At 40.1% G+C, this 24649-nt stretch overlaps 2 protein-coding genes across 6 annotated transcripts in view; both read right to left on the bottom strand.

Annotated features, from left to right (window-relative positions):
* Nucleotides 1–4051: 4051 nt before the first annotated feature.
* Nucleotides 4052–14973, bottom strand: adat1 (adenosine deaminase tRNA specific 1). 2 transcript variants are annotated; one of them, XM_030425755.1, is made up of 9 exons: nt 14647–14973; nt 13921–13989; nt 13464–13518; nt 13216–13346; nt 11830–12460; nt 10752–10897; nt 7628–7727; nt 7423–7509; nt 4052–4425 (listed from the first exon to the last, which is right to left on the bottom strand). In XM_030425755.1, exons 1-9 carry the CDS (start codon nt 14834–14836, stop codon nt 4293–4295), a joined length of 1542 nt encoding a protein of 513 aa, XP_030281615.1. In that variant the 5' UTR covers nt 14837–14973; the 3' UTR covers nt 4052–4292. The 2 variants fall into 2 exon arrangements, with proteins under 2 accessions (XP_030281615.1, XP_030281616.1); XM_030425756.1 differs by lacking the exon at nt 14647–14973 and adding an exon at nt 14163–14477.
* A 4430-nt stretch (nt 14974–19403) lies between these two features.
* The window catches only part of wwp2 (WW domain containing E3 ubiquitin protein ligase 2), a 72433-nt gene continuing 67187 nt past the window's right edge, over nt 19404–24649 (bottom strand). For all 4 annotated transcript variants that reach the window (XM_030425639.1, XM_030425641.1, XM_030425640.1 and 1 more), the window contains 6 exons: nt 24057–24197; nt 23817–23937; nt 22991–23095; nt 22778–22874; nt 21547–21619; nt 19404–20230 (listed from right to left, as the gene is read on the bottom strand). In XM_030425639.1, the coding sequence (XP_030281499.1) occupies nt 20131–20230; nt 21547–21619; nt 22778–22874; nt 22991–23095; nt 23817–23937; nt 24057–24197 (637 nt within the window). In that variant the 3' untranslated portion in view covers nt 19404–20130. The remainder of the gene's footprint in view (nt 20231–21546; nt 21620–22777; nt 22875–22990; nt 23096–23816; nt 23938–24056; nt 24198–24649) is intronic.

Raw genomic sequence — 24649 nt, 5'->3', positions numbered from 1 at the left:
TTGTCATCACAGGGCAACAGACAGAAATTACAGCAAACTCACCCAGTTTCTTCTTTTTACCGGTACATGATCAATCTGTGACATTGTGTCTAAGAGGTACTCAGTGATATAGTGTTGCACTACCCATTCTCCCTTAACCTGCTCTGTCTACCCTCTAGACCAGTGAGTGGTTTACACTTCCCAGAATGCCATTAGTTAAACATTTATTGACATTTCAATCAAACAAAAAAATAATGTTAATAAAGACCATATTTCCCTTTTGTTTTTGGTTACTAAAAGGAATGGAGTCGTTGTTTGTGTTATTTATTTAATATGCGCTTTCCTGCTATGACAGGTCAAAGTATGTACTGTGAAAAAAGTTAATAAAAGCTACTGTGGCAGATTTTCTGTCCTGGCTGACAATGTTTTAGACATGAAAATTCTAACGTCAGGCTCAATTGTATTGGAGCTAATTTTTAAAGATTGCGACACCTAGCAACCATGTTCTACAATACAGATTAAAGGGAACAATGAACCGAAAATCTTACGTAGAACTAAGATTTTTGTCTTAGTAATTGATTACATGACAACGAGTGCATTCAAAAATGCAATCTAATTCTCTACAACAAAATAAGAGCATGACTGCTGAGACTAATAGAGCATGTGTTTCTGTTTGAATTAAAAAACAAGTGTCAGACAATGGATGAAACATTCCTTTTTATGTGCGCTACAATTCAAAATGCAGCGCTTCATATGCAAGTTAGAAATGCAGGCTAGCAGTTAGCCAACACAAACAGCTCCTTCTGCTCTGCCCATGTGAATTGTTTCCTTTAATTTACCATCATCGTCAGTCCACAGCTGCTACATTTACCTAGCACTGCTGTTTTACCTCTTCATGTAACACAGACTGCTCTTGGTGCTCTTTTTCAATTCATTGTTTTGGTTTGCTGGTCCACAATCCTGAATCTTATCAACCCAGACGTGGCAGGCAGCCATTTTCAGTAAAAAAGGTCTGCTAAACCAACTTTACACTACTTGCTTAGCAACATTCAACAAATAAAAGTTAGCCAATAGCTGGTGAAATTAGCAGCTAATGAGAGACATTTTTCTGAGTAGCAGGTGGAGACCAAAACAGAACCCTGATAAGCAAAAATCCTGTGAGCACTCCAGAAAATGCAAGAAATCACATCCTGCGGCAATAACAGGAAGCAGGCCACACACACACACACACACACACACACACACACACACACACACACACACACAATGTTCTTGGAATAAGTGTGTAATGAGAATGCTAGAGAGACACAAAGTGTTTGACCCTGTCCCTGACCATTATATCTTGTTCATGTTTTAGTAATGTACATACAAAAGGCTCTCAGTGGAAATGCTGGTTAATAAAATCACTGAAAGTTTACCTTTAGTGTGCAGAGTGCTTTCACATGTTAATAATTAAGCAACCTTGGGTACTTTGAAAGTCATTATAAAACTACAAGTCATTGTTATTACTATTCCTATTACATTCACATATTTAACATGCGTATAATGAACCTTGTTTTTACATAGGCCAAGGTCCAAATATACCAAATTGTAATTCACATCTCAGATACTTCAAGTAAAGAGTTGCTCACGTCTCTGGCTACAGAGGTTTCAAAATGAGAACCACTTGTTATCTTTCTTCTATTCACTCAGACAACTCTGAAGCTGACATTTTGGTTTCAGCTGTAGTCTTTGGTGCTGATTCAGAGTAAGATATATCCTCCCTTTACTTACCTAAAGTATCCATATTTGTGCACCATGAAGCTCATTCAGGCGTTCAGACATTTTATGTAGATGTGTAATACATTGATGGAATGCTAAGATATTCAGCATTGTTTTATGTCATCAGTGTTGTATGATTGTCCAGCTTTATCTATTAGACATAAAGGAATTTTAGATATTTGAACGGTGAGGTACCTTGAAGACCTGACCAATAAAAATGAATGTCAAATGAATCGTAGGAGTTTTTTTGTTTTAGAAAAAACACAATATAATTAAAGCTACTGTAAGCATTTGTTTTAGTTTAACTTTGTGTCAGTTTTGCAGTTAGCAATCACCTCCCTTCTCTCCATGTATCCTCACTGGAAGGACTCCCTTTCTTTCTTTCTTTCTTTCTTTCTTTCTTTCTTTCTTTCTTTCTTTCTCTCGAGGCAGCTCTCTTTGCCCTTTTTTCCCCAAGTGTTTTTCAACACTTGGCCTGTTTGGTAGTATAAGACGTTGCCAGGAGCACTACAATTTGTAGCTTTCCCTGTTCTGCCAATGCTGGTGTAGGAACTAGAACAGGAGGATCCTGCTCTCTGTGTGTTCATGAGCAGACAGCCTATTTATGGAGTTCTCTTTCCTGAGTGGTTTAAGTGGGCAGGGATACTAGAAAATGTCTGTCCTCTTTTACTGAACGAGCAAAAAGGAGAGACATGGGTTACTGACCAAACACTCTACAATAGGGATTACTGTTGGAATATAGAGTTATTTAACACTTATTTCAATAACGTAACTCTCACAGCAGCTTTTATATGTCAATATTCTTTAACTTCATCAAATTAAAGGTACTGTGTGCTGCATTGGAAGTGCTGTTGAGCAACATCTTAAAAGTTTTGACACATGCGAGCACACAACTGTCACTTGTACTCGGTTCACTTCTTTGGTCCAGAGTACAACATCTCAACCAATATTTGATCAAACTTGTTTCATATAAACTGAAAGATGAACTGTATTCACTTTGTTGATCCACTAGCTTTTCATCTAGTGTCCTTATCAAGTCAAAATTGTTAGTTTTCTAATACTTGACCACCATCGAATTTATTTAGTCTCATGGACAGAAAATCACTTGAAGGTTGGGACAATTTTGTTTACCACTGAACTGATGGACGAACAGAATGAGATATAGAGCTGCTGTAACGTGATTCTGTTTTGTAAGTCACATGCCTTTTTGTTATAGGACACTTCAGATCCCCTTTTTCCAGTTGGCATTTTTTGTGGAGCGATCGAAAAAAAGAGCAATCTTTAGAGGCGTTGGTCACAGCTAAAACCAAGACCCCCCCCCAACTTTGAAAAATCTCTACAGCATTTGACTGACAATGGTATTAAATACACAATGTAAGACTTCATGGTCATAACCAGCAACATGCTGTTCAGTATTAGCAGCAATTGGGTTGTTACTTGTTCCTGCAATCTGCTGACCTAAAGCAGTAATGCCAATGATCCTCACTCCCTGCACTGATTCAGTGTCTGGACTTCAATAAACCACCTGACTGTTGTGCAGAAATGTGCAGGTTCAATGTATTCTTTGTCTGTTGTATGAGTGAGTTAGGTTTCCAAGAGGACTGAAATCTGTTCTCACACACACTAAGAACACCCTGCTCAAGTTTACTGGTCATCACAGGGTGAATAGAGACATACACCAATCAGCCAAAGCATTAAAACCACTGACACTAGAACTTAATATGATAATATGATGTTCTGCTGGGAAACCTTGGGTCCAGGTATTTAGGGGGATGTTGTTTGACACATTACACCCATCTAGACTCCACTGCAAAACAAGCACACCCCTAAGTCCAATCTATGGAGGTTCCCCCTTAAAACCCACAGGACTCAGCCAGAATTAAGATGGTTGTTAGGTGTTAAAAGAACACCCACAGTACTAGGACCCAGGGATTCCCAGCAGAACACTGCACTATAAAGACATACGGTCAATGACATTCAGTTCACCTGTCAGTGGTTTTAATGTTTTGGCTGATCAGTACATGTACAATCATAACTGTGCAGAATGCTAGTGGGAGGAATACACTATGGGAGAGTGTTCAAACAAGGACAGGGAATCTAACACAGCATGTTACACACATTGTGAAAATAAAAGCATCATCTGAGGACACTGAGGAGGGGTCATCGACCTCTGAACAGCATGACAGAGCTGGGTGTCCTGCTGTTGCAAGCAGTCACATCCTGGACTATGGAGAGTCAAATATAGTCAAATAATATTTACCCAGATTGACCAGCTGACCCAACAGAGGTTAGGAAATGAAGACTCTCGAACTTAGTCAAGTGTTTGTCCTTTTATTAAAAATGTGACATCATGAAAATGACTCAGAGTGTTTCTTATTCACCAGTATGTTACTGCCATCTTTAGTTTGAAATGTGTGTTTCACAGGCTGTAGGAAAAACAATACAATACAGACCAGCATTTCATTTGACCTGTGACCTCATGGTTCTTGCTTCAACAAAACCACTTCTTCATCAACCTTGATAATGATATTTCAGCTGGAGAGAGTGTGCTTTCAGTGGAAGAGAAGGAGAGCTCTGTCACTCCGGGGCCACAGAGGGAACGCCTGGCTGTGGAACTGCTGCCAGGCCTGCTGGTATGACTCAGATGCCTGCTTGTAGTCCCAGTAGGTCTGCAATTCTGTTCTCCTGAAGAGATAAACACAGAAAAGTATGAGTGGGAACCCAGTTAATGATTACACGTGTATACATAATGTTTACACGATTATTTAAAATGTGTAATTTGTAAGACATGGCCAGAACTTGGAAACCTGACATGGCAGATGGTTAGTTTCACAAATCCATCTGGAAAGGAGCTGCAAGGAACTGTTTGGAAAAGGGCAGGCACATTAAAAAATACTTCGAAGGTAACTGCATGAACCTGTCTGTCTGTCACAGGCTAACTTTAACCAACCAGATCAACAATACAAGAGGTCTAACAGCTGTGCCAGTTGCTCAGTCAAACTCTAACTGAAGCCATTTGGAAAACATAATTTCCATCAAGAAAAGCCTTCAGTGCTGTTCTTCCTCGAATGAGGAAATGTTGTCCAGTTCTGATAAACCTGCCACTATGGCAGCATCCACGCTAACCTTGGGGCTGCCATCGTTTACAAGCTAGCAGTTACTTCTCGCTGTAATCACATCTAAAGTCTGCCTGCATCTGCTGCCTCCAATTCTTCAAAGGACGCTTATTGGCCTGATCAACCTTTGACCAACCACAAGTCTACAGCTTAAAGCCTGGCAAAACAGATTGCTGAAGTTACATACCTGCAAATCCAGCTGCCTCGCAAGGTATAGAATTTGGAGATAGCTCTAAAAACATGGGGGGCAGCGTATCACCGGAGTATCAGCTACCCTTTGCTAGCTATCCTTGGCTGTAGCTTGTAAGGTTATTTAGCCATGCAGCCGGTGGCTGGAGTGTTTGCTTCAGATCACAGGGGAGTCACCATGGGCAACATGGCTCAGCTCAACCAGGTTTAGCAGCCTGAGAGTAAACACAGCTGCGACTGCCCAATGCCTAAAAGACTGACGGAAGCCAGTTTGAAGACCGTGGATACAGTACAGAGGTGATTTACAGCAGGTCTGACTTTGACTCTGAGACAAGAGGAGACAGAAGAGGCATGAAGCGGCAGAGAAGAGAGAGAGGCAGCCATCACAACAGGCAAAACACATTATCTCACAATGTTAAAGAAAGGGAGCAAAAAATTCCCAGACCCGTCCCTTTATCCACATTTGCACCAATTTGTGTTGACCGGGCCTCCGAATTGGCCCCCAGATCCTAATCTGAATGAGCCTCTGTGGGATGCGCTGAAACAAATCTGATCCATGGAGGCCCCATCCCCCAACACACAGGACCCAAAGGATCCACCACAAAAGTCCCAGGCCCAGATACCACAGGACACCCCCCGAGGTCTTACGACAATTCCTTGACAATTCAGAGCTGTTCTGGCAGCACAAGGAGAGCATGCACAACACTAACTTGGTTGTTTTAATGTTGTGACTGATGTGTATATTGTTGTCCTGATATTAGACTAAGTATGTTCTTAGATTTTGGATTTCATTATATGGTGATATGGCAAAAGTGTTGTCTGTTCCTGGTTTGAAAGGCTGCAGTCAAGTGTTTTCATTTTCTAAACTTACCAGACTTGTCTAACACTGTTCTTTACCAGCTAAGTCACTGTAATTCACATTACTGATGTTTTTTAATAAAAAATCTCACTGTGTCAATATCAATATATCAGTATCATGTAACAGTCACTCATACAAAGTTGATATCAAGGTATTTGGTCATTTTATTGGCCAGTCCTAGCATTTATGAAGTGCTTATGAGAATAGTTACAGTCAAAATATATTGCAATGCATTAACAAATAATATAATAATAAATCTAAGATCCCCACAAGTAAGTGGGTTTAGTAAGTGAGTAACTCTCATGCAGATTATGTGGTGCAGTTTGGATGTCGAGTAGCCGACTGATTCAACTTAAAGATTGATGTCCTGTCAGAAACAGAACTCAGACAAGTGGCCTCTCCCTGATCCCACAGTTATCTCTTGTCACCAGACATACCATTGTCATTGCAGATAATGTTGTAATGGTGTAGTTGGGTGAATAACTCTGTGTGTGTGTGTGTGTGTGTGTGTGTTCGGTGTTCAGTGGACCTGTGTGTTGGCTGGGATGGACTGGGCTGGGATCAGGTTATCTGCTAAAATGCTGATAAAACAAAGGGACCACTGTTTTCCGTTTCTCAGCCACACACGCGCGCGTGCGCGTGCGCACACACACACACACGCACGAACATTGAAATGTGAGCACTAATGTCACATACAAAGACACACAGTGAACACCACAGCGCGCGTATACACACACACACACAATTTTTGGTGTAATCTCAGCAAGCTATGTGACACCCTATACTCTTAGGAAAGGACTAACTTGGAAATGGTGTGGTCAAGTACAAAAAAAACAGACATAACTCATGAGTTCTTCATTACTCTGTGTTCTCTTGAGTTTTTTCAATTATTCAGATATTTCTGTGACTTGATTGAAGCTTTCAACGCATTCATTAAAGGAACAGGTCATCCAAAAAATACAAAATTCAGTCATTATCTACTCCCCAATGCCAATGGAAAATTCGTAGTCCATGAAACATTTCTGGAGCTTCATAGCAAAAAAATCAAAAAACATTTTTTGCTCATGGTTGTTACTTTTAACGTTTCAAAACAAGCCTCCAGCTGCTTCAGTTGTTTAGGAGAATGCTGCAATTCTGTTTTAAGCCCATTAAACCTTTTATGGACTACGAACCTTCACCTGACTTTCTGTCAGGTGAGTAGATTATGACTGAATTTCTACTTTGTGTGTGAATAGTTCCTTTAAATGAGTTCTCCTAGAAGAAAAACACCAGACCCTTAAAACATAAACCTATGCATGCTAATACCAGTTACACTTAGTCTTTCTAATGTTGTGACTGTGATATATTATTTGCCTCACTGCCGTCAATTCGGAATGCTTCAGGAGCAGATGAGATAAGAGTTACCAAAAAGGACAACTGATGAAAGCCAGGCATGGTTTGGGGATCTTCGTGAGCGTTTTATGTTGATCAGATGTTTAAAACCACAGAGAGATCGTCAAAGAGCCTATTGTCTGTTACCTGAGAGAGCTGGGAAGTGCTGAAGGGTCAGTGGCCGATACCAGAGACAGAAAGACGTGGAAAAGCTCCAGTTTACACAGAAGAGACCTGAAGACAAACAAACATGCATATCTGTCACTTACATTTGGAATACATGATTAATATATAGTGATGACACACAGCATCATTTATATTGTCATTTATGATGAGTGTTTGTTGGCTCTACCTGGCTTTAGCTGTGCCTAGAGCCTTCTTGGTGACTCCATGTTTGTAGCCATTGGCAGTGACATCTATTGGCTGCTCAGTCACATTACACCAGCTGATAGCTGTAACACATGTGGATTGTATTTACTAAAGACACTCAAATACCCCCCCCCCCCCAAAAAAAAATCACAATATAAATACTTCACTACTTTTTATTATGAATTCGTAACTCATAATGTAAGAAATTAGAAGCCCTGATGACTCTGCTGGGAGACTTCTGGGAACTCAGTAACAAAGTGAACAACAGTTAATGATCTTGGTTTTTCTACATAGAGCCAACTTTATGATGCATGCGTCTCCCCTAAAATGAGGTATGCTGCAATTAAGAAGGACTTGAATAATCTAGAATTGCAAACCCCAGAAGAGAGAAGAAAAAATAGATATATGTGTGAGAAACAAATTTCAGCTACCGAACAGGATACCAAACAAACAAATGTGGCCAACAGTGCAGCTGTAGCTTTCTTTTTGGGACTTTCTTCTAATTCAAAGTGAAATAGCAGCAATGTGTCTGATATACATGTCCTCTATGTGGGTACTTTTATAAGGTGGGATCATCTTTCCAGTGACCTCACCAATCAACCCATACAGGTAAATAGCTGTTCATCAAACCAGGTAAGAGACCTGGGGCCTGTACCATGAAGTGAGCCTTGCCAGTTAGCTGTGTATCTGTCAGCTTGAACACGCTGTGCAGAACTTATTTCGCCGTTTCAGCAGTAAAAGTCATCACACAAACACTGTCAAATGCTCATGACATGGAAGCCTCCACCATACTCAACCAATCACTGCCGGATGACTTAAAACGCATCCCTACTGGTGCATCAGTACAGGAAAGTCAACACAGACTCCAGATAGACAAAGTCTGGTATGCTGTGAAATACCGTGACATTTACCTGGAAATGAAAGGCTTAAAGTGAAACTCTCGCCAAAAAGCAACCGAGGCTTTATTTGTGATTGAATACGAGTCAAACCTTCGTGTAAAAGCATAATTACGACGAAAGAGCCACTTTTAAGATTTACCGTAGTTTAGTTTTCGGGCAAGCTAATTTTCATTGGGATGCAGGGGCACTCTGATGCTAGCATCAAAATTGCTATTTTCAAAACACTAAGAAGGCTCGACACAACATGAAACTTTGTCACCAGGGTCCCTACACATGAACACGAGCAATGAGAACATTGTTTGTGGACGCAGAGTTTACTAAAAAGAAGGTTTGTGAACTACTCACCGATGGAGCTGGATCTCCAGCGCGCCGCTGTCATAGCAGACAAAAAGTGTCGATCCCCGAGTGCGACCTAACAGGCAGGAGAGTAACGGTGGACCTCCTACCTAAGAACGTACACGCTACTGTGGCGTAGGCAGCACGTGGAAGCGGTGTGTTCAATGCAACTTTTCTGCCGAACGGGTCAGACAAGAGGCAACGTAGTGGTCGGAGAGTGGTCGGATAAGGCAGTTGGACGTCTGGGCGGTGCGTGGGGGCCTTTAGGTCGCACTCGGGGAACGACATTTTTTGTCTGCCATGACGGCGGCGCGCCGGAGGTGCTACTGCTAATGTGAGTTGTCCAAAAACCTTGTTTTTAGTAAACTGTGTACACAAACAATGTTATCAATGCTCGTGTTCATGTGTAGAGACCCTGGTGATACTACGAGCAAAGTTTCATGTTGTGTCGAGTCTTCTTAGTGTTTTAAAAATAGCGATTTTGATGCTAGTGTCAGAGTGCCCCTGCACACCACTGAAAATGAGCTTGCCTGAAAACGAAATTACGGTAAATCTTATACCTGACCAACTAACGACCAATCAGATCACTGGAGACACACAGTCGTCATTCCTAGAGGATCCCGTGTGGGTGATAAATACTAAGTTCACACATCACGTACATCATACGTGGTGGGACTCTTTAATTCTTGACAGTGTTAATACATGAAGCTACTGAATACCATTACAGTCGGTTGATAACCAGCTACCAGTCATCCACAATGACCAATGTTTGGGTCAGTGAAGACAGGCGACCCAAAGAGCATCAGACTTGGTTGGACTTGCTTAGAAGAACCAGCCCCTCACCAAGGGGGCAGCATTATGACATTGTTATGTAATAACAAATACAAACAGCATTAAGAGACAAGGCAACGGTCACACTGTGCAAAAGAAAAAATATTTCAGAAACTCACAACAGTAAAAACAATTAAACCAAAGCAGACAAAGAGCTCTATTCTCCCAGATCCTTAAAAATACACTTCAGTTCACTAACAGTTATAAGCTCTCACAATATCAGTGCCAGGTCTTCAGGAGAAAAGAGGAGAGTATTCAAAAGCTAACTCTGCAAACTGACATCTGTAAAACATGTTGTGAAACACGCCATGCTGGTTTTGATTATCTCCACCATCCACATGGGATCAGTGGACAAGATTCTGTGGTTTACTTGTGAGTGTTCACGTCCTCAGACGGTTGAATCAGTTCAGAGTGAAAGTCATACGGGTTAAATCACAGTTTTGAGATTGACAATGACTATGTAACATAATATCACATCTTAAACACACTAAAAGGAGCCTTTAGCCTGGTGTGATACAGTTTAAATTTAAAACTGATGCCTCTATAAGACTTACATAAACACAAAAGAGTGAAGATTGGCTTTTTCTGTAGGGTTACCATAGTTATTCTTCAGCAGGTCAGATTCCAACTTATCCGAGTATATAAATCATAAAATTAAATAAATGTTTAATAGTGCAGGAACACTACAGTCTTACATAGGCACAACTAGAAACCTCACTGGTATGCATTCTTCAAACAGCTATGTTTAAAAACTGAACAAGTATTGAATATATGCTGCGTCTTTCTTTCATTCACTTTCAAAACAAATTCACGTGCTAGCAGATTGAGATCTTTAGGAACAAGGTGAGAAACACTACCACTTTTGTCCACAGGGGCCAGAATCAACAAAAAACGAGTTCCTTGCAATGACTTCAATAACCTTGAGCTAGGACTTCGTCTGATGTGACTGGGCTGAATTTGTTTGGTATTCAGGCACAAAATCTGTTGTATCTTTCAGGTTCCTATCATAATTACAACATGGATGTTGAAAGACAATCCTACCTGCCCCACAGGGGGAGATCCGACCCTGTCCGTCCTTATGTCGAAGCTCAGTCTGGCCCTGGCTGAAGGAGAACTCCAGGCTGGACTGGAGCAACACAGGTGGAAACACAGAGAAACCAGCCGGGAGGCCGGACACATGGGTGCACCTGGGAAGTACAAGAGGATTTTATTCAAAGTAACAGTGACTGATGATGTATTGTGGATTTCTCACACAGGACTCATATTGAGGCTTATGAAGCTGGTGAAAGTGATGATAACTGGCATCTGAACATTTTTATAAAAATAAACTCAAATTCTTAACTGCTACATTTGGATCTTCCTTCACATGATGGAAAACTCTAATATCCAATTTATGACAAAAAGCCATTATCATCAGAAAACCAGTGTATTGGCATAATGATGTACTATGGTCATCCAGTATTCAAGGCCTAATATCAAATATTTAGCTTTTCTACTGTATTTACACCATCCATACATAGTTATTTGGTTTGTAGTTCTAACATTTCCCGTCATATCATCTGCTGGTCTATGTTGCTGGTCTATGTTGCTGGTCTATGTTGCTGGTCTGTGTTGCTGGTCTGTGTTGCTGGTCTGTGTTGCTCTGTGGACCATATATCCTTGAAAAACACTCACACATGATTTTATACATGTGACTCCTGCAGTACAAAGTTGCTTGTTCCTGGCAGTGCACAAAGACTTTCCCTTACTTACTAGATAAATGAATACTAGTGTTGCCCTGTGTCTGCTGGATCTGCAGCTGTTTGCCAACACATTCACCACACCAGCCCTGTATGGTCAACATGTTGTGGACAGCCTGTTCTGCTGCCCCATAGTGGTCAAAAACGAATTACAGCAGTTTTAAAAATTGAGTCCTGAGAAAGTATTCACAGAACTATCACGACGATCTTATATGGCTCTTTTTCCGGCCTTGTGAAAACTTTCACAAGTTTCTAATCCGGAGTCAAACAGAGTCTAATAATCAATAACAGTAATTTCCCAAAGCCCACTGATCGGCACTATCAAACTCAAAGATATCGCATTTAAAATTATATTCATTAGTTGGCTCATTTCTCTTCACCTTGTGACCAAAGCTCTGTGCATCACTTCTTGGCTGTATGGACACTTGCCAACCACCACAGTGCTGAAATAGAGCGCCTCCTGTAGGTAGTGGGACAGCAGTGCGCCCTGGAAGCCCAGCACCCCCCAGCTGGCCATCTTGTCACTGCAGGAGAGGGACAAAGTTGGCTCTCCCCGACCAGGCTTCACCCTGAGCACCCCTGCACTGTGGTACCCTACGCCAGGGTGTAGAGGGTCCGCTGGGCCACCCGGAACACACTTGGCACCCGTTCTGTGAATGTCTGGGACCTGTGGGTGCAGTCCAGCACTGTCGGAGGGGCCTCTACTTCTTATATCAAGACGTGCTGCATCTTGTAAGACAGTTGCAGGCGATTCTGCAGCAGGACTCTGTGATAGAGCGTTGGTTCTGGATGAATTTGAACAGAAGTATTGATTTGGGTCTCCTCTGTCCTCTCCCTCCATCTCCTGTTCCTCAATACGTGGCAGTTTAGTGTTCTTCCCTTCACCTGGTTCCTCTGCTTTCCTCTTCAGGTCTCCTCCTCCATCGGTTTCTCCATGTTCCTTTACAGATGTGACGGGAGGGCAGGGTTGAGACTGACTGTCAGTCATAGGGATGATGGAGGCGTCACCACCTGGTAACACACAGGACTTTTTAGACTGATTTTGGATTCCTTGTCAAACGACTGACATGGCAACAGAGTTGAGCAATACCTTTGTGAAGGATGAGATATGGATATTTAGGGATGCAACAGACGATTATTTTCAATATTGAGTATTCTTCAGATTATTTTAAAAATTAATCGATTAGTTGTTTAATCGATAAAATGTCATAAAACAACTGTTCAAAACCCAAAGACTCCTCACTACTATCATAAATTACAAAGAAAAGTCTGGGATCAGAAAATGTTTGGCAATTATGCTTGGAAATGCCTGAAGGGATCAACTGACAATCAAAACAGTTGGCGAGTCATTTTCTTCCAACTGGCTAATATCTTAATCGTACTAATCGTTGCAGCTCTACTGATATTTTGGTACTAAGATTGTCTTTTAATTAAAATTAAAAGTCCCTGGTACAGAACCTACATCAACATGGCAGACTTAAAGTCTCTTCTTTTTAGTAATTGCAATAAACAGAAACTGCGAACAAAGATGTAAAGATCCTGGTCATATGTGCCCGGTTGCAACAAAGATTAAAAAGAAGACAAAAAAAACTCAGCGTTCACGGATAAATCTTTCAATACTCCACAGAAAAAATAAACATATCTAAAGTGCAACACAGTTGTACATGACAAAATACAGAGCTTGATTTAAATAACTGGTGGCCCCATTAAACAAATATTGTGACACAGACAGCCAGTCAGGTACACTGGGAGCATACTGGACTCACAGGGAGTGTGACTGGTGAAGAAGAGGAAGGAAACTCCCGCCTGAAGCTTCCACTTGCCCTGCTGATCTGCCGGACAAAACACAGAGCTGTCCCTGCAACTCACAGCTCTGTGCAGCTCCTGGATCAGGTACCTGCAGTTTCACACACAAGCCGCTTAGAGTTTAAGCTCATATTGTACGTTCAACTGACAGTATGGAGTTACAGTGGCAGCTACTAAGGACACTCAAAAGTCCAATACCATTACACACCTGATACACCCCCTTCTGGCAATGACTTCTGCGTGACTATCATTCAGCACGTCACCTAAATGGATGAGAGAATAATAAAAAAAAAACAATAAAAACATTGATATGTTTGTTTTCAGAAATTAAGACAATATTTTAAATGATGGTTTTGACAATGGACTTTTATAATCAGTGCTCTCCACAAGTTGAGAAGTGTTTTGTTATGATTTGAGGTCCTGAAAGATACCCAATAAGTTCTTTCTAGGGAAGATACTTGTCCATTATGACACATTCAATTGTCAGCATTTTTTTAAATCCATGTGTGATCAGCACATTGAACTGTGCCCATATGGAAATCAAAAATACAAAAAATATACTTTCTGGATGGAAAATCTATGTGGTTGGGCAGCCAATAAATACTCTTTGTATGGAAGATGATTCTTCAGCAGCTAAATTGAGGACCACGATCAAGACCACACACCTTTGGGACTCATTGTAGTGCGTCCAATACATTTGGTCCCAGTTCCCAGAGAGACAACCTCCATTTTATCTGTAAAAGGAAAAAAACCCATTTCATTAGAATGTCATTTTCTTATCATTGGATAACATCTTCATATTCAACACATTTTCATATCATATTTCATGGGCTTTGAATTCTCAGTTATGTGTCTACAGTAGTGGATGTGTCACTGCCATGATCAGAAAGAAAACACAAACTATCACCTGCTGCTGAAAAACAATTGGTCAGGGCGGCCCAGAGTCAACCAAAAAACACCAACAACAAAGTCTGCAATGAATTAAAAGCATCTGGATAAAGATATTAAATGGAATCATGAACAAGGAGGATTATCTCCAAAATCTTCAGGAAAACCAAAAATAATCAGTCAGAAAATTGGCTCTTGGGTGCAGCTGGGTGCTCCAACAGGACAATGATCCCAAACACACATCAGAAGTGGTAAAGGAACGGCTACATCACGCTGGAATGGTCTTCCCGAAGTCCTGACCTTTTACCTAATATCAGAATTACTGTTTGTATGTTTTTGATCCAGCAGATGTGGTCATAATTTAAGAAGACCTATCATAATTTCATTACAGATACAAACTTCATGAATGTTTTTTTAGTGACAAAGTAGTATGTGTTCCTTTCATTACATCATCGCAAAATCAGTAAAGGATGTTGCAGCTATAGCTCGTTCCGCTGTCCAACCTGTGTCAGAGTTAGCACACCGGGTGACTTTGACCACAGCGGCCAGCAGGGTCCACTCTCTGCCCGGCTCAGGCTTCCCTCTCCGGGGAAGCTGGTTGAAACGCTCGTAGCACAACCTGGCGACTTCATCCGCGTTGACCATATTACACCGGACGGGGCCGTGTGAGTGTGAGTGGAGGCTGACGGGCATTACAAATGTAACTTCAGTTAACGGTAAATATATTTTAAATAGTTACACTGTTAGCTCAACTAATTCTAAGCACTGTGTTGTCAAGCTTCGGCCGGATGAGCTGCTTGGAGGACCCTCGAGAAGACGAGGCAGTTACTTCCGGGCCGAACCAAGGAAGGCTGTACTTTCACAATAAAGGTCTTTTAAATATCATCGAGATGTTAAGTTGTCATTGGCCCTTCTGCCACTTCATTAAAGCATTAAACAAAGAACATACACGCTTACTGTATGAGTGCTTCCAATCATGAAATGCAAATCACACATTCAAGAAAACTTATAAAGTCATTTATTTTTACTGGGACTGGATCTCTGGGTCTCCTGTGTCGCCCCCGCTGTGTGCATGGGACCTCCAGACGCAAGTTCGCTTCTGGACGGAGGCCGGGTGCTGTTCCCTGCGGTGCTGGTGGCGGTGTTAACGGCGGTTGGTACCCTTGGGTACCCTGAAAGGCGCTATATAAACTAAATCTATTATTATTATTATTATTATTATTATTATTATTAGTTTTATTTAAACCTTTAAATCATCACCTTCACTCTTTAATGAATGCAGTGAGGAGTAAAAAGTAAAAAGTAATTCGTTCTTGCTATTGTATGATACTTAAATATACTATGCTATATTCCACACAATGTGTATCAATAGTAACATGTGTTGTGGAGTAGTTATGAGTGTTATTAACATTTGAGTTGTAGCAGTATCTGTAGCAGCAGCCACAGACTCTATCACCTGTTAAATCTAAATGTGTATTGGATCCACTGTCAGTTTCTATACTTTTAACAATATGCTGTTTTTCTGAGCTGCTCTCAAGACATACTGAGGACAGGTTCTCTCGTTCAAAGGTTGTTCTTTTTAACCCTGTGATCAGGTAAATATAGACGCATTTAATTGTTTGGTTATTGTCCAAACAGATGCAGAATTCATCATGTATGAGCTTTTTCATTATTTTCCCAAAATGCAGAGGCCCATTTGTTTGTACACAAGTGCACATATCAAAGGGTGGAGGAGAATATTTCTTCATACATATGACCTTTAATCTGTATAATATGCGTAAAGGACACTCACTGATTGAGTTATATTAACCTCTACAAATATTAAAGTGATTAAAGTCATTCTTTTAAAGGATCAGTCCACCCACAAATGAAGATTCAGTCATTATCCACTCACCTCAAGTTGTGTGAAGTTCCATAGTCCACAAAATATTTCTGGAGCTTCACAGCAAAACAGCTTTCTCCTGAACAAGTGAAGGAGATGGGGACTTGTTTTGAAACTGCAAAAACTTCAATCCACATATCTTCACCCTTAGCAAAAAGTAGTTTATTCAAGTGTACTACAAGTATACTTATTTTATACTAAAACTGAGGCAGTATACTTGAAGTGTACTTTTTATATTCTACATTTTATATACTTAAGAAAAGTATAGTGAAGTATACTTGGCTTATACTGAAAAGTATAAAGAATAGTCTAAGACTAAGTACATTAATACTTAGACTTATACTTTAATACTAAAGCTTATACTTATACTTTAGTATAGTGTGGACTGTGGCGCAAAGACTCTTGGGTATTCTGTAATTGTTAGTGTAATTATGGTTCCTGAATGTGTTTGTGAATAAGATGATGTGTAAGATGGTTGCGGGTTAATTCACATCCTTGTTCTGTGGTTAAATTGTATTGAATTAACAAAGATGATAAAAATGTTGGCACCGTGAGTGAAGGGGTGTTTTCTGGGAGAGACCTCCCGTCCGTTAGACAGTGGGCATATGTATGATAATAAATGGTGAATCTCTTGTTCGAAAGATACATTACAAGTGCTAATACTTACAATATCTTGATGTAAGTACAGAAAAAGGTTGAGTCATTGAGTTGTGCTTATATTTAATTTAGCAGAATAAAAAAAAAATTATTTTAGTTTTTCACTACACACATTTGCTTTGAGGTATTACCCCTGAACTTACATGTTAATAAACTAAAATGTGGACTAGAAGTATATACTTAGTACACTAGTAGTATATAGAGGAGTGTACTTATGTATACTTGAAAGTGTACTTCTGTAAACTTAAAATGTCCTTATAAAGTATACTTAAAGTATACTTTTATAAACTTTAAAAGTTCCAATTTAGTCCGAAGAAGTATTAAATTAGTATACTTTCTAGTATGCTACAAGTACATGGTCCATAGTATACTTGCTATACTTATACTTATACTCAAGCATACTTAATAAAATGAACTTCAAGTATACTACTTTTTGCATTCTCTGTCCAGCTGGGAAGTTATGAAGTTCAATTACTCTGTTACATAGTTAAAGCGAACCTCTCGCCAAAAAGCAACCGAGGCTTTATTTGGGATTGAATATGAGTCAAACCTTCGTGTGAAAGCATAATTTCGACTAAAGAGGCACTTTTAAGATTTACCGTAGTTTCGGTTTTGGGCACATTAATTTTGAAAAAGAAGGTTTTTGAACTACTCACGTTAGCTGCTCGATTTTTGGCGAGAGTTTCGCTTTAAGCAGATTTTCCGGTATGTGTAATTTACTTGATTGTTGTTTTATTTTACATCTTTTTACTTCTCCTCCCTAAATTTTAACACAAGTATCTGTACTTTCTCCTTCTTACATTTTCAAAACAGGCCCTAGTTTTGATACATCTGAGGGGAATGATTGATCCTTTTTTAATTCGTCATCCTTCTCTCCAATATATGATGAGAATGAATGAGGCCTCACAGCACTAGAACAACAGCTCCAATCTGTTGAGTTGTGATGAGGTTAACAACATGAAATAACACTTCATCAACACTAAAGTAACTGAGCAAATGGTTTATTAGGAAATTATTCTTTCAGCCAGTGTGAAAAAGTATCATACTTATCAAGTATCTGATATTAATATATTAAAGTATCAAAGTACAATTAAACTAAATTATGCATATACTAACATGTATTGATACATTGTATACTATGGGTCGATTTATAATCAGCCTGTCTGATTATCAGATTATCTGTTCTGGATTTTTTTCAAATAATCTGAAGCAGTTTTTTTGTTCAATTTTGAATTATGTAAATCTAGGATGCACTACTTTGGCTCTGGTGCAACATTCAGTATGCAAAATAACCATTAACTGAAGTTATCAAATACAAGGAGCAGAGTAAAAAGTACAATTTTACCTCCAAAATGTTGTGGAGCAGAAGTATAAAGTAGCAGAAAATGGGAATATATGAGTTAAGTACAAATATCCCAAAAATGTACTTAAGTGGGATATTTGAGTGAATGTACTTAGTTACATTCCATCACTTACAGTGGGGCAAAAAAGTATTTAGTCAGCCACCAATTGTGCAAGTTCTCCCACTTAAAAAGATGAGAGGCCTGTAATTTTCATCATAGGTATACCTCAACTATGAGAGACAAAATGAGAAAAAAAAAAAAAAAATCCAGAAAATCACATTGTCTGATTTTTAAAGAATTTATTTACAAATTATGGAGGAAAATAAGTATTTGGTCAATAACAAATGTTCATCTCAATACTTTGTTATATACCCTTTGTTGGCAATGACAGAGGTAAAATGTTTTCTGTAAGTCTTCACAAGGTTTTCACACACTGTTGCTGGTATTTTGGCCCATTCCTCCATGCAGATCTCCTCTAGAGCAGTGATGTTTTGGGGCTGTCGCTGGGCAACACGGACTTTCAACTCCCTCCAAAGATTTTCTGTGGGGTTGAGATCTGGAGACTGGCTAGGCTACTCCAGGACCTTGAAATGCTTCTTACGAAGCCACTCCTTCGTTGCCCGGGCGGTGTGTTTGGGATCATTGTCATGCTGAAAGACCCAGCCACATTTCATCTTCAATGCCTTTTCTGATGGAAGGAGGTTTTCACTCAAAATCTCACGATACATGGCCCCATTCATTCTTTCCTTTGCACGGATCAGTCATCCTGGTCCCTTTGCAGAAAAACAGCCCCAAAGCATGATGTTTCCACCCCCATGCTTCACAGTAGGTATGGTGTTATTTTGATGCAACTCAGCATTCTTTCTCCTCCAAACACGACAAGTTGAGTTTTTACCAAAAAGTTCTATTTTGGTTTCATCTGACCATATGACATTCTCCCAATCCTCTTCTGGATCATCCAAACGCTCTCTAGCAAACTTCAGACGGGCCTGGACATGTACTGGCTTAAGCAGGGGGACACGTCTGGCACTGCAGGATTTGAGTCCCTGGCGGCGTAGTGTGTTACTGATGGTAGCCTTTGTTACTTTGGTCCAAGCTCTCTGCAGGTCATTCACTAGGTCCCCCCGTGTGGTTCAGGGATTTTTGCTCACCGTTCTTGTGATCATTTTGACCCCACAGGGTGAGATCTTGTGTGGAGCCCCAGATCGAGGGAGATTATCAGTGGTCTTGTATGTCTTCCATTTTCTAATAATTGCTCCCACAGTTGTCAGCTATTTTGGTGGACAAACAAAACAAAACTATCCTTACTATCATGTCCCTATAACATGCCCTGTTGTAGTTTAACCCCTTATTTCTCACAAAAAAGCACCAACACAGCTCAAGATTGAAATCTCATTTATTTTAGTTATGTACAGGAGAAAAATGCTGAATTTCACAAGTAACAGAAAAATAAAAAATAAAATCACATCTCATCTCTCTAGCCTCTGTAACAGAGGTGCACTAGTTCTGAATAACAGCTCTCTGTCTGTCGTATAGACACACTCACGCACTCATACACTGCCTGTCTTTGTTCCACACTCTCCGTCTCTCTTTCACTCTCGCCACTTTAAAATGTTAAAAAATGTATTTCTCTCTGGTAGATATGTTATACTGCATTTTTGCTGTGCTGTTGCTGTGAGTCGTTTCTGACATTAAAACGATCCTGTTGTCGGGTTTTGGTGCGTTTCTAAGCAGTGAGTTGAGGTGTTTGTGTGGGGGGTGAGACTCTAGTCAAATATAATTCTCTGTATGTGCCCTTCTGTCAGACCCGCATAGACATACACACCATCTATAGGCATATACACAATGGCATTAATCTGAGCAACCACACACATGTACACACAGATAAGCGTACACACTCTCCTTCTACGTTCTTGTGTCTCACTCTCCAAATTCATCCCATGATTCAGTTCACAAACATGATCCTCCCCTAGGTGAGGGGCTATAGATGACAAGGTGATTCCTCAGCCCTGTGATTAACAAATGCAAAATAATAATATTAAGAACAAAAATAATCCCATTGAATTAAGTCTTCTCCTTGATTCATCTTGTGTCCATTTCCTGCATCACTCCTGTCCGAATCCCTCCGTCTCCTCGATGGCGAACAGGAGCTTCTCTCTGAGCTGCTCTAGGCTTCTGTAGGGCGGCAAGTCCAGACGATTGAAGCTGTGAGGAAGAGACACAGATCAATATTGGTCCTTCCTCTTTGTGATCAGACTGTACACAACAATGTATTCATGAATCTTTGCGCTTTGAATCCCCTTGGGTTTCAAATTCTAATCCTCAAGATTTAGACTATTCTTTACACTAGTTTTTGATACTATTCATGGTAGCAAGATTTTCTACATGAGCCTGTTAATCCTGCAATAGTTTCTCCATTTACTGGAGTAGCTTTAGTTGTTAACCTGTAGATTTGTGGATTGTCACTTAAATTTATAGATGACTCTCCCTTCAGATGACGCGATTATCGCAGTGTTAAAGGTGCTGCGACACGGCAGAAAAGGAGACAAGACTTCAATTCTATCCTTCTGATTTAGCACTAGCTGCAGTGTGCACCAGCAACCACCAGGTGGCACATGTGAACAATCCAGTCCAGTCTATAGTGAACACATTTCTCTCCTCCCTCTGGAAATGCTCCGGTTAAATAGAGCATTTCTTATGATGTAAACTGTTTCAAGATTTCAGTGCCCTTATTGCTCGGCATCATGTAAAAGCACGAGAGGGAGAGCCTTGAAATTTGAAGAACACTTCAAATTTGGTGTTTTTTTTTTGCTTAAATCATTCCTATTGAATAGCAGGTACCGTAGAGATGTGAAAATACAGATAAAAACAGTAATAATAACTGTGTGCGCAGCTGAGTACAATCTGTAGACAAACAACTGTACAGGGTTGTCCACATGTAGGGCCTACTTATAACATTCAAATAACCTTAGTTAGTTAATAAGAAATAGAAAAATAAAGAAATTGACAATAATGTATGGCAACAATCACAGTATTTTAATCACAATCTCAGCATCCCAAATTATCCCAAAGAATTATTTATTCTAATATATCAAATGGTTTTCTTTCTCTTTTTTTTGAATATTTTTTTTTTCAGGCATAGACACCTTTATTTGACAATGGATAGACAGGAAATTGGAAAAAGAGGGGGGTGTGACATGCAGCAAAGGTCCTCTGGCCAAGACTCCATCCAGGGTCCGCTGCGCATGTGGCATGCGCTCTTTAACCCCTTGACTATCTGCGCGCCAATGGTTTTCTTTTCTATAGGTATACGAACTACTAAAATCATGCATACTGTGTTTAAATACAAGGGATCTTATCTGTATTTACAGATCATTTACATTTAAGTAACCTGAATCTGCACTCTATGCACTGTTGCGGTAACTTAGTGACAAACACGTCATATGAAAGGAGAGACACCCTGTTCTAAGGACATCACTCAGTCAATGTTGACCACATGAACAGATGAGGCAGCAGCTTACCATGTGTGGCTTCTCGGAAGCCAAGTCTCCTTCCCCACCTTGTCTATACAGAACTTCTGGGGACCGTTACTTCCTGTGGAGTCGAAAGACAAAACAAGAAGTTACAGTATTTAATCAAATATCAGTTTAAATGTTTTTCATCATAACTGTCTAAGTATATACCTAAAGATGTGTTTTAATCATTTTGACCATGAATTAATTGTAACCATTCATTATTTATTATTTGTTTTTCAAATAATAGTAAAAAAAAACAAATAAAGGAAAAAAACAAAAGAGGTCAATTTTCATTTCAGCAAACTGTAACATTAGGCGCGTCATGATTAAATTAAATTAAATTTTAGATTTACATTTATTTTGTTTTTCAGCCCTGACACGTATTGCCAAAGTTTGGTTTCTCCAATCTGTCCCGAGTAAACCCCCCTCCCACAAATCAAGGTTTCTAAAAAAGAAAATATACCCAATATCTGTGATGCTGTCACAAATACAGCCGGTAACAGTGATTGTCTTTGGGCATACTGTACAGTGTGTCTGAAGTGCAGCTGCAGGCTACCAGTAAGCTAGCTGTTGTTTTCTTTTCTTTGGTTGGCAGGCTGGAAAGAAAGAAAATACTGGGAAGCTGATCCTGCTTTTGATTTTGATGATCAAACTTGAGAGCTCATTTAGACTGATTTAAAAGTGAAGTCATGACACCCCTACACAACAAATTAAATTCTCCACTATAATGTACATTTCCACAGCACCGATTCCAGCAGTAATAATTAATCAACTAATTAATTAATTATTATCCAACATGATTTATATGGTTGTTTAGGCAGTATGACATTCTTTGCTTTCTGCTCCACTTGTTTTGATGATTTAATTAGTTTCAAGCATTCTCAGAAAAAATGAATCTCAACAAATATACAAAACAAAATGATAGACATCATTGCTGATGTCAAATAAAAAAAAACTTTGTCACTTTCCAGGGTGTATGGTGGGTAAGGATCTCAATCACAACACAGCATAACAGCATCCATATGATAAAAAACCGTCAGCGGGTACATGTTTAGATTAACAGGAGGAAACTCTTTAGGAGCTGCAGTGCCAGCTTTCTATGTAAATTACACAGCAGTTCGTCTTCAAAGCGGAAATGCTTCGCTCTGTGTGAACAACCGTCGGCGGAAGTTTTTAGCGAACCGCCGCTGCGGTGATAATGCGGCGTCTCTGTGTGAAAAGGGCTAGTGTTATTTACCTATGAGCTCAGTGAATCCTCCCACAGGCAGCCGACAGGTTCCTGTTACAAACTGAAGCAGACGGATTCTCTTTTCATTGTCCATCTCTTTCACCACCTGCAGGAACACACACAAACACATGATCACTCATACACACCACAACACATGTACTTCATCATTGCAGATGTGTTTTTAGGACAAGCTTTATGCTCAATGAACCAGAGTGTCCGTACCTGCCAGAACCAGTGGATCTGCTTGCTGTTCTTGGTGTAATGTCTGTAGATGGTGTTCTTCTGCCAGTCAGTCAAATCGATCTCCTGCATCCCACACAGCATCAACTGCAACACACACACAAACATTTTAAAGGCCAGTCAGTGGAGCTGTGTGTCCTTTATTGACTCATCAGCAGGCAGAGGACAAAATGGGACAAGACAGCGTGAACACAGTGAGTCGGAGAGTGTCCATCTGGACTCCAGACTAATTTAATACACTGTCTCTGTTAGACTGTTGGGTGTCTGCTGGGATACGGACTCATTTAGGTGAAAGCTCAGCTGCAGCAGGAGTCAAGGAGAAACTACTCATCAGTCAGGATCTGGAGCTATTTCCACACTAAACCACAGTCAGGACCCACTCCAGCTGCATCTCAATTCATCCTCTTAGCATTGAAATCTTAGAGAACCTTTTTTTGTTTCCTAAGCGACAGAAACAGACAGGAACAGACAGTAATTGAGGTAGTATGAAGTGATAGCCCCAGCTTTCATGTAGATCTGTGTACCTTGCCAACAAGCTCTGAAAACTTCAAGCTCATTTTACCTTCTCTAGCTCATATTTACTTTTCCTTTTATTTCAAAATCTCTCACTTATTTGTCGCATTTATTAATTTATTTTTAATATATATGAATCTGTCTTTATGTGAAGCACGTCATACTGATTATTAAATATGAGTGGAAACTTGGTTTAAGAAGCCAGGAAATTTGAATTTGAAATTTCTACAGCACTAAATTTATCACATTTCTTCTGACTTTAAAAAGTGTTCCTGGCCCTCGCACTCCTCCTCACCTCCAGCTCCTTTTCGTCAAAGTAGCGAAGCCACTCCAGAGGAACCACCTCATTGAAGCCGTCCAGGAAGGCTTTGGTCTGCTCCTCCACCCCGCGGGTGAACCTCCAGTCTGTCAGCAGGCTGTGGGAAGAAGGAGTAGCTGGTTTTTATGGTTTGGTCTGCATCTCTGACAACATCTCTCTTTTGTAATTACATTTCACCATTCTTCTCTGTGGTTATCACTGCTTACGTAAACGTACCTGATGTACTCCTCCTTGTTTTCCTCGGTGACCAGCTCGTTCTCTCCATCATCTTTCAGCTGATGAGTGGAGACCTTGCCAAGGATCTCCATGTCCTGTGCAAAATACAGCTCCACGCCACACTCCTCCAGGTTGTTCTCTCTGGACATGCAAACAGAAACACACCTTTATTTAAGGCAACAGCCTTTGCTACATTTCTTGCAAGAAAGATAATTATTTGATGTTACACATTTCCTGCTACTCAGATTTTTAGGCACTGCGTTAGAGATCTGTTAACCCCTCTTCTTTGAGAAAATCTGGCTCCAACATAGACCTAAACCTCATCACTTCAGTGCATGTGTGCTTTTATGCGTGTGATTATTAAGTAGAAAATCACAACATGTCCCCTTCTTTAAGTTAAAAAAGGAATAGAGAGAATTTCATGTGGCATCAGAACCAAAGTAGCGCATTATTTTTTTATTTCCACCAAGGAGGTTATGTTTTTGCTGGTGTTTTGTTTGTTTAATTGTTGGTTGGTTATTTAGCTGGTTAGTCAGCAGGATTACACAAAACTTGGATAGAGGATGGGTCTCAGTCCAAAATAGACCCTATCC

The sequence above is a fragment of the Sparus aurata genome, chromosome 8, assembly GCF_900880675.1.
Source record: "Sparus aurata chromosome 8, fSpaAur1.1, whole genome shotgun sequence".
Lineage (NCBI taxonomy): Eukaryota > Metazoa > Chordata > Actinopteri > Spariformes > Sparidae > Sparus > Sparus aurata.
The sequence above is the reverse complement of the archived record's forward strand: the minus strand, read 5'-3'. Positions and strand labels throughout refer to the sequence as shown.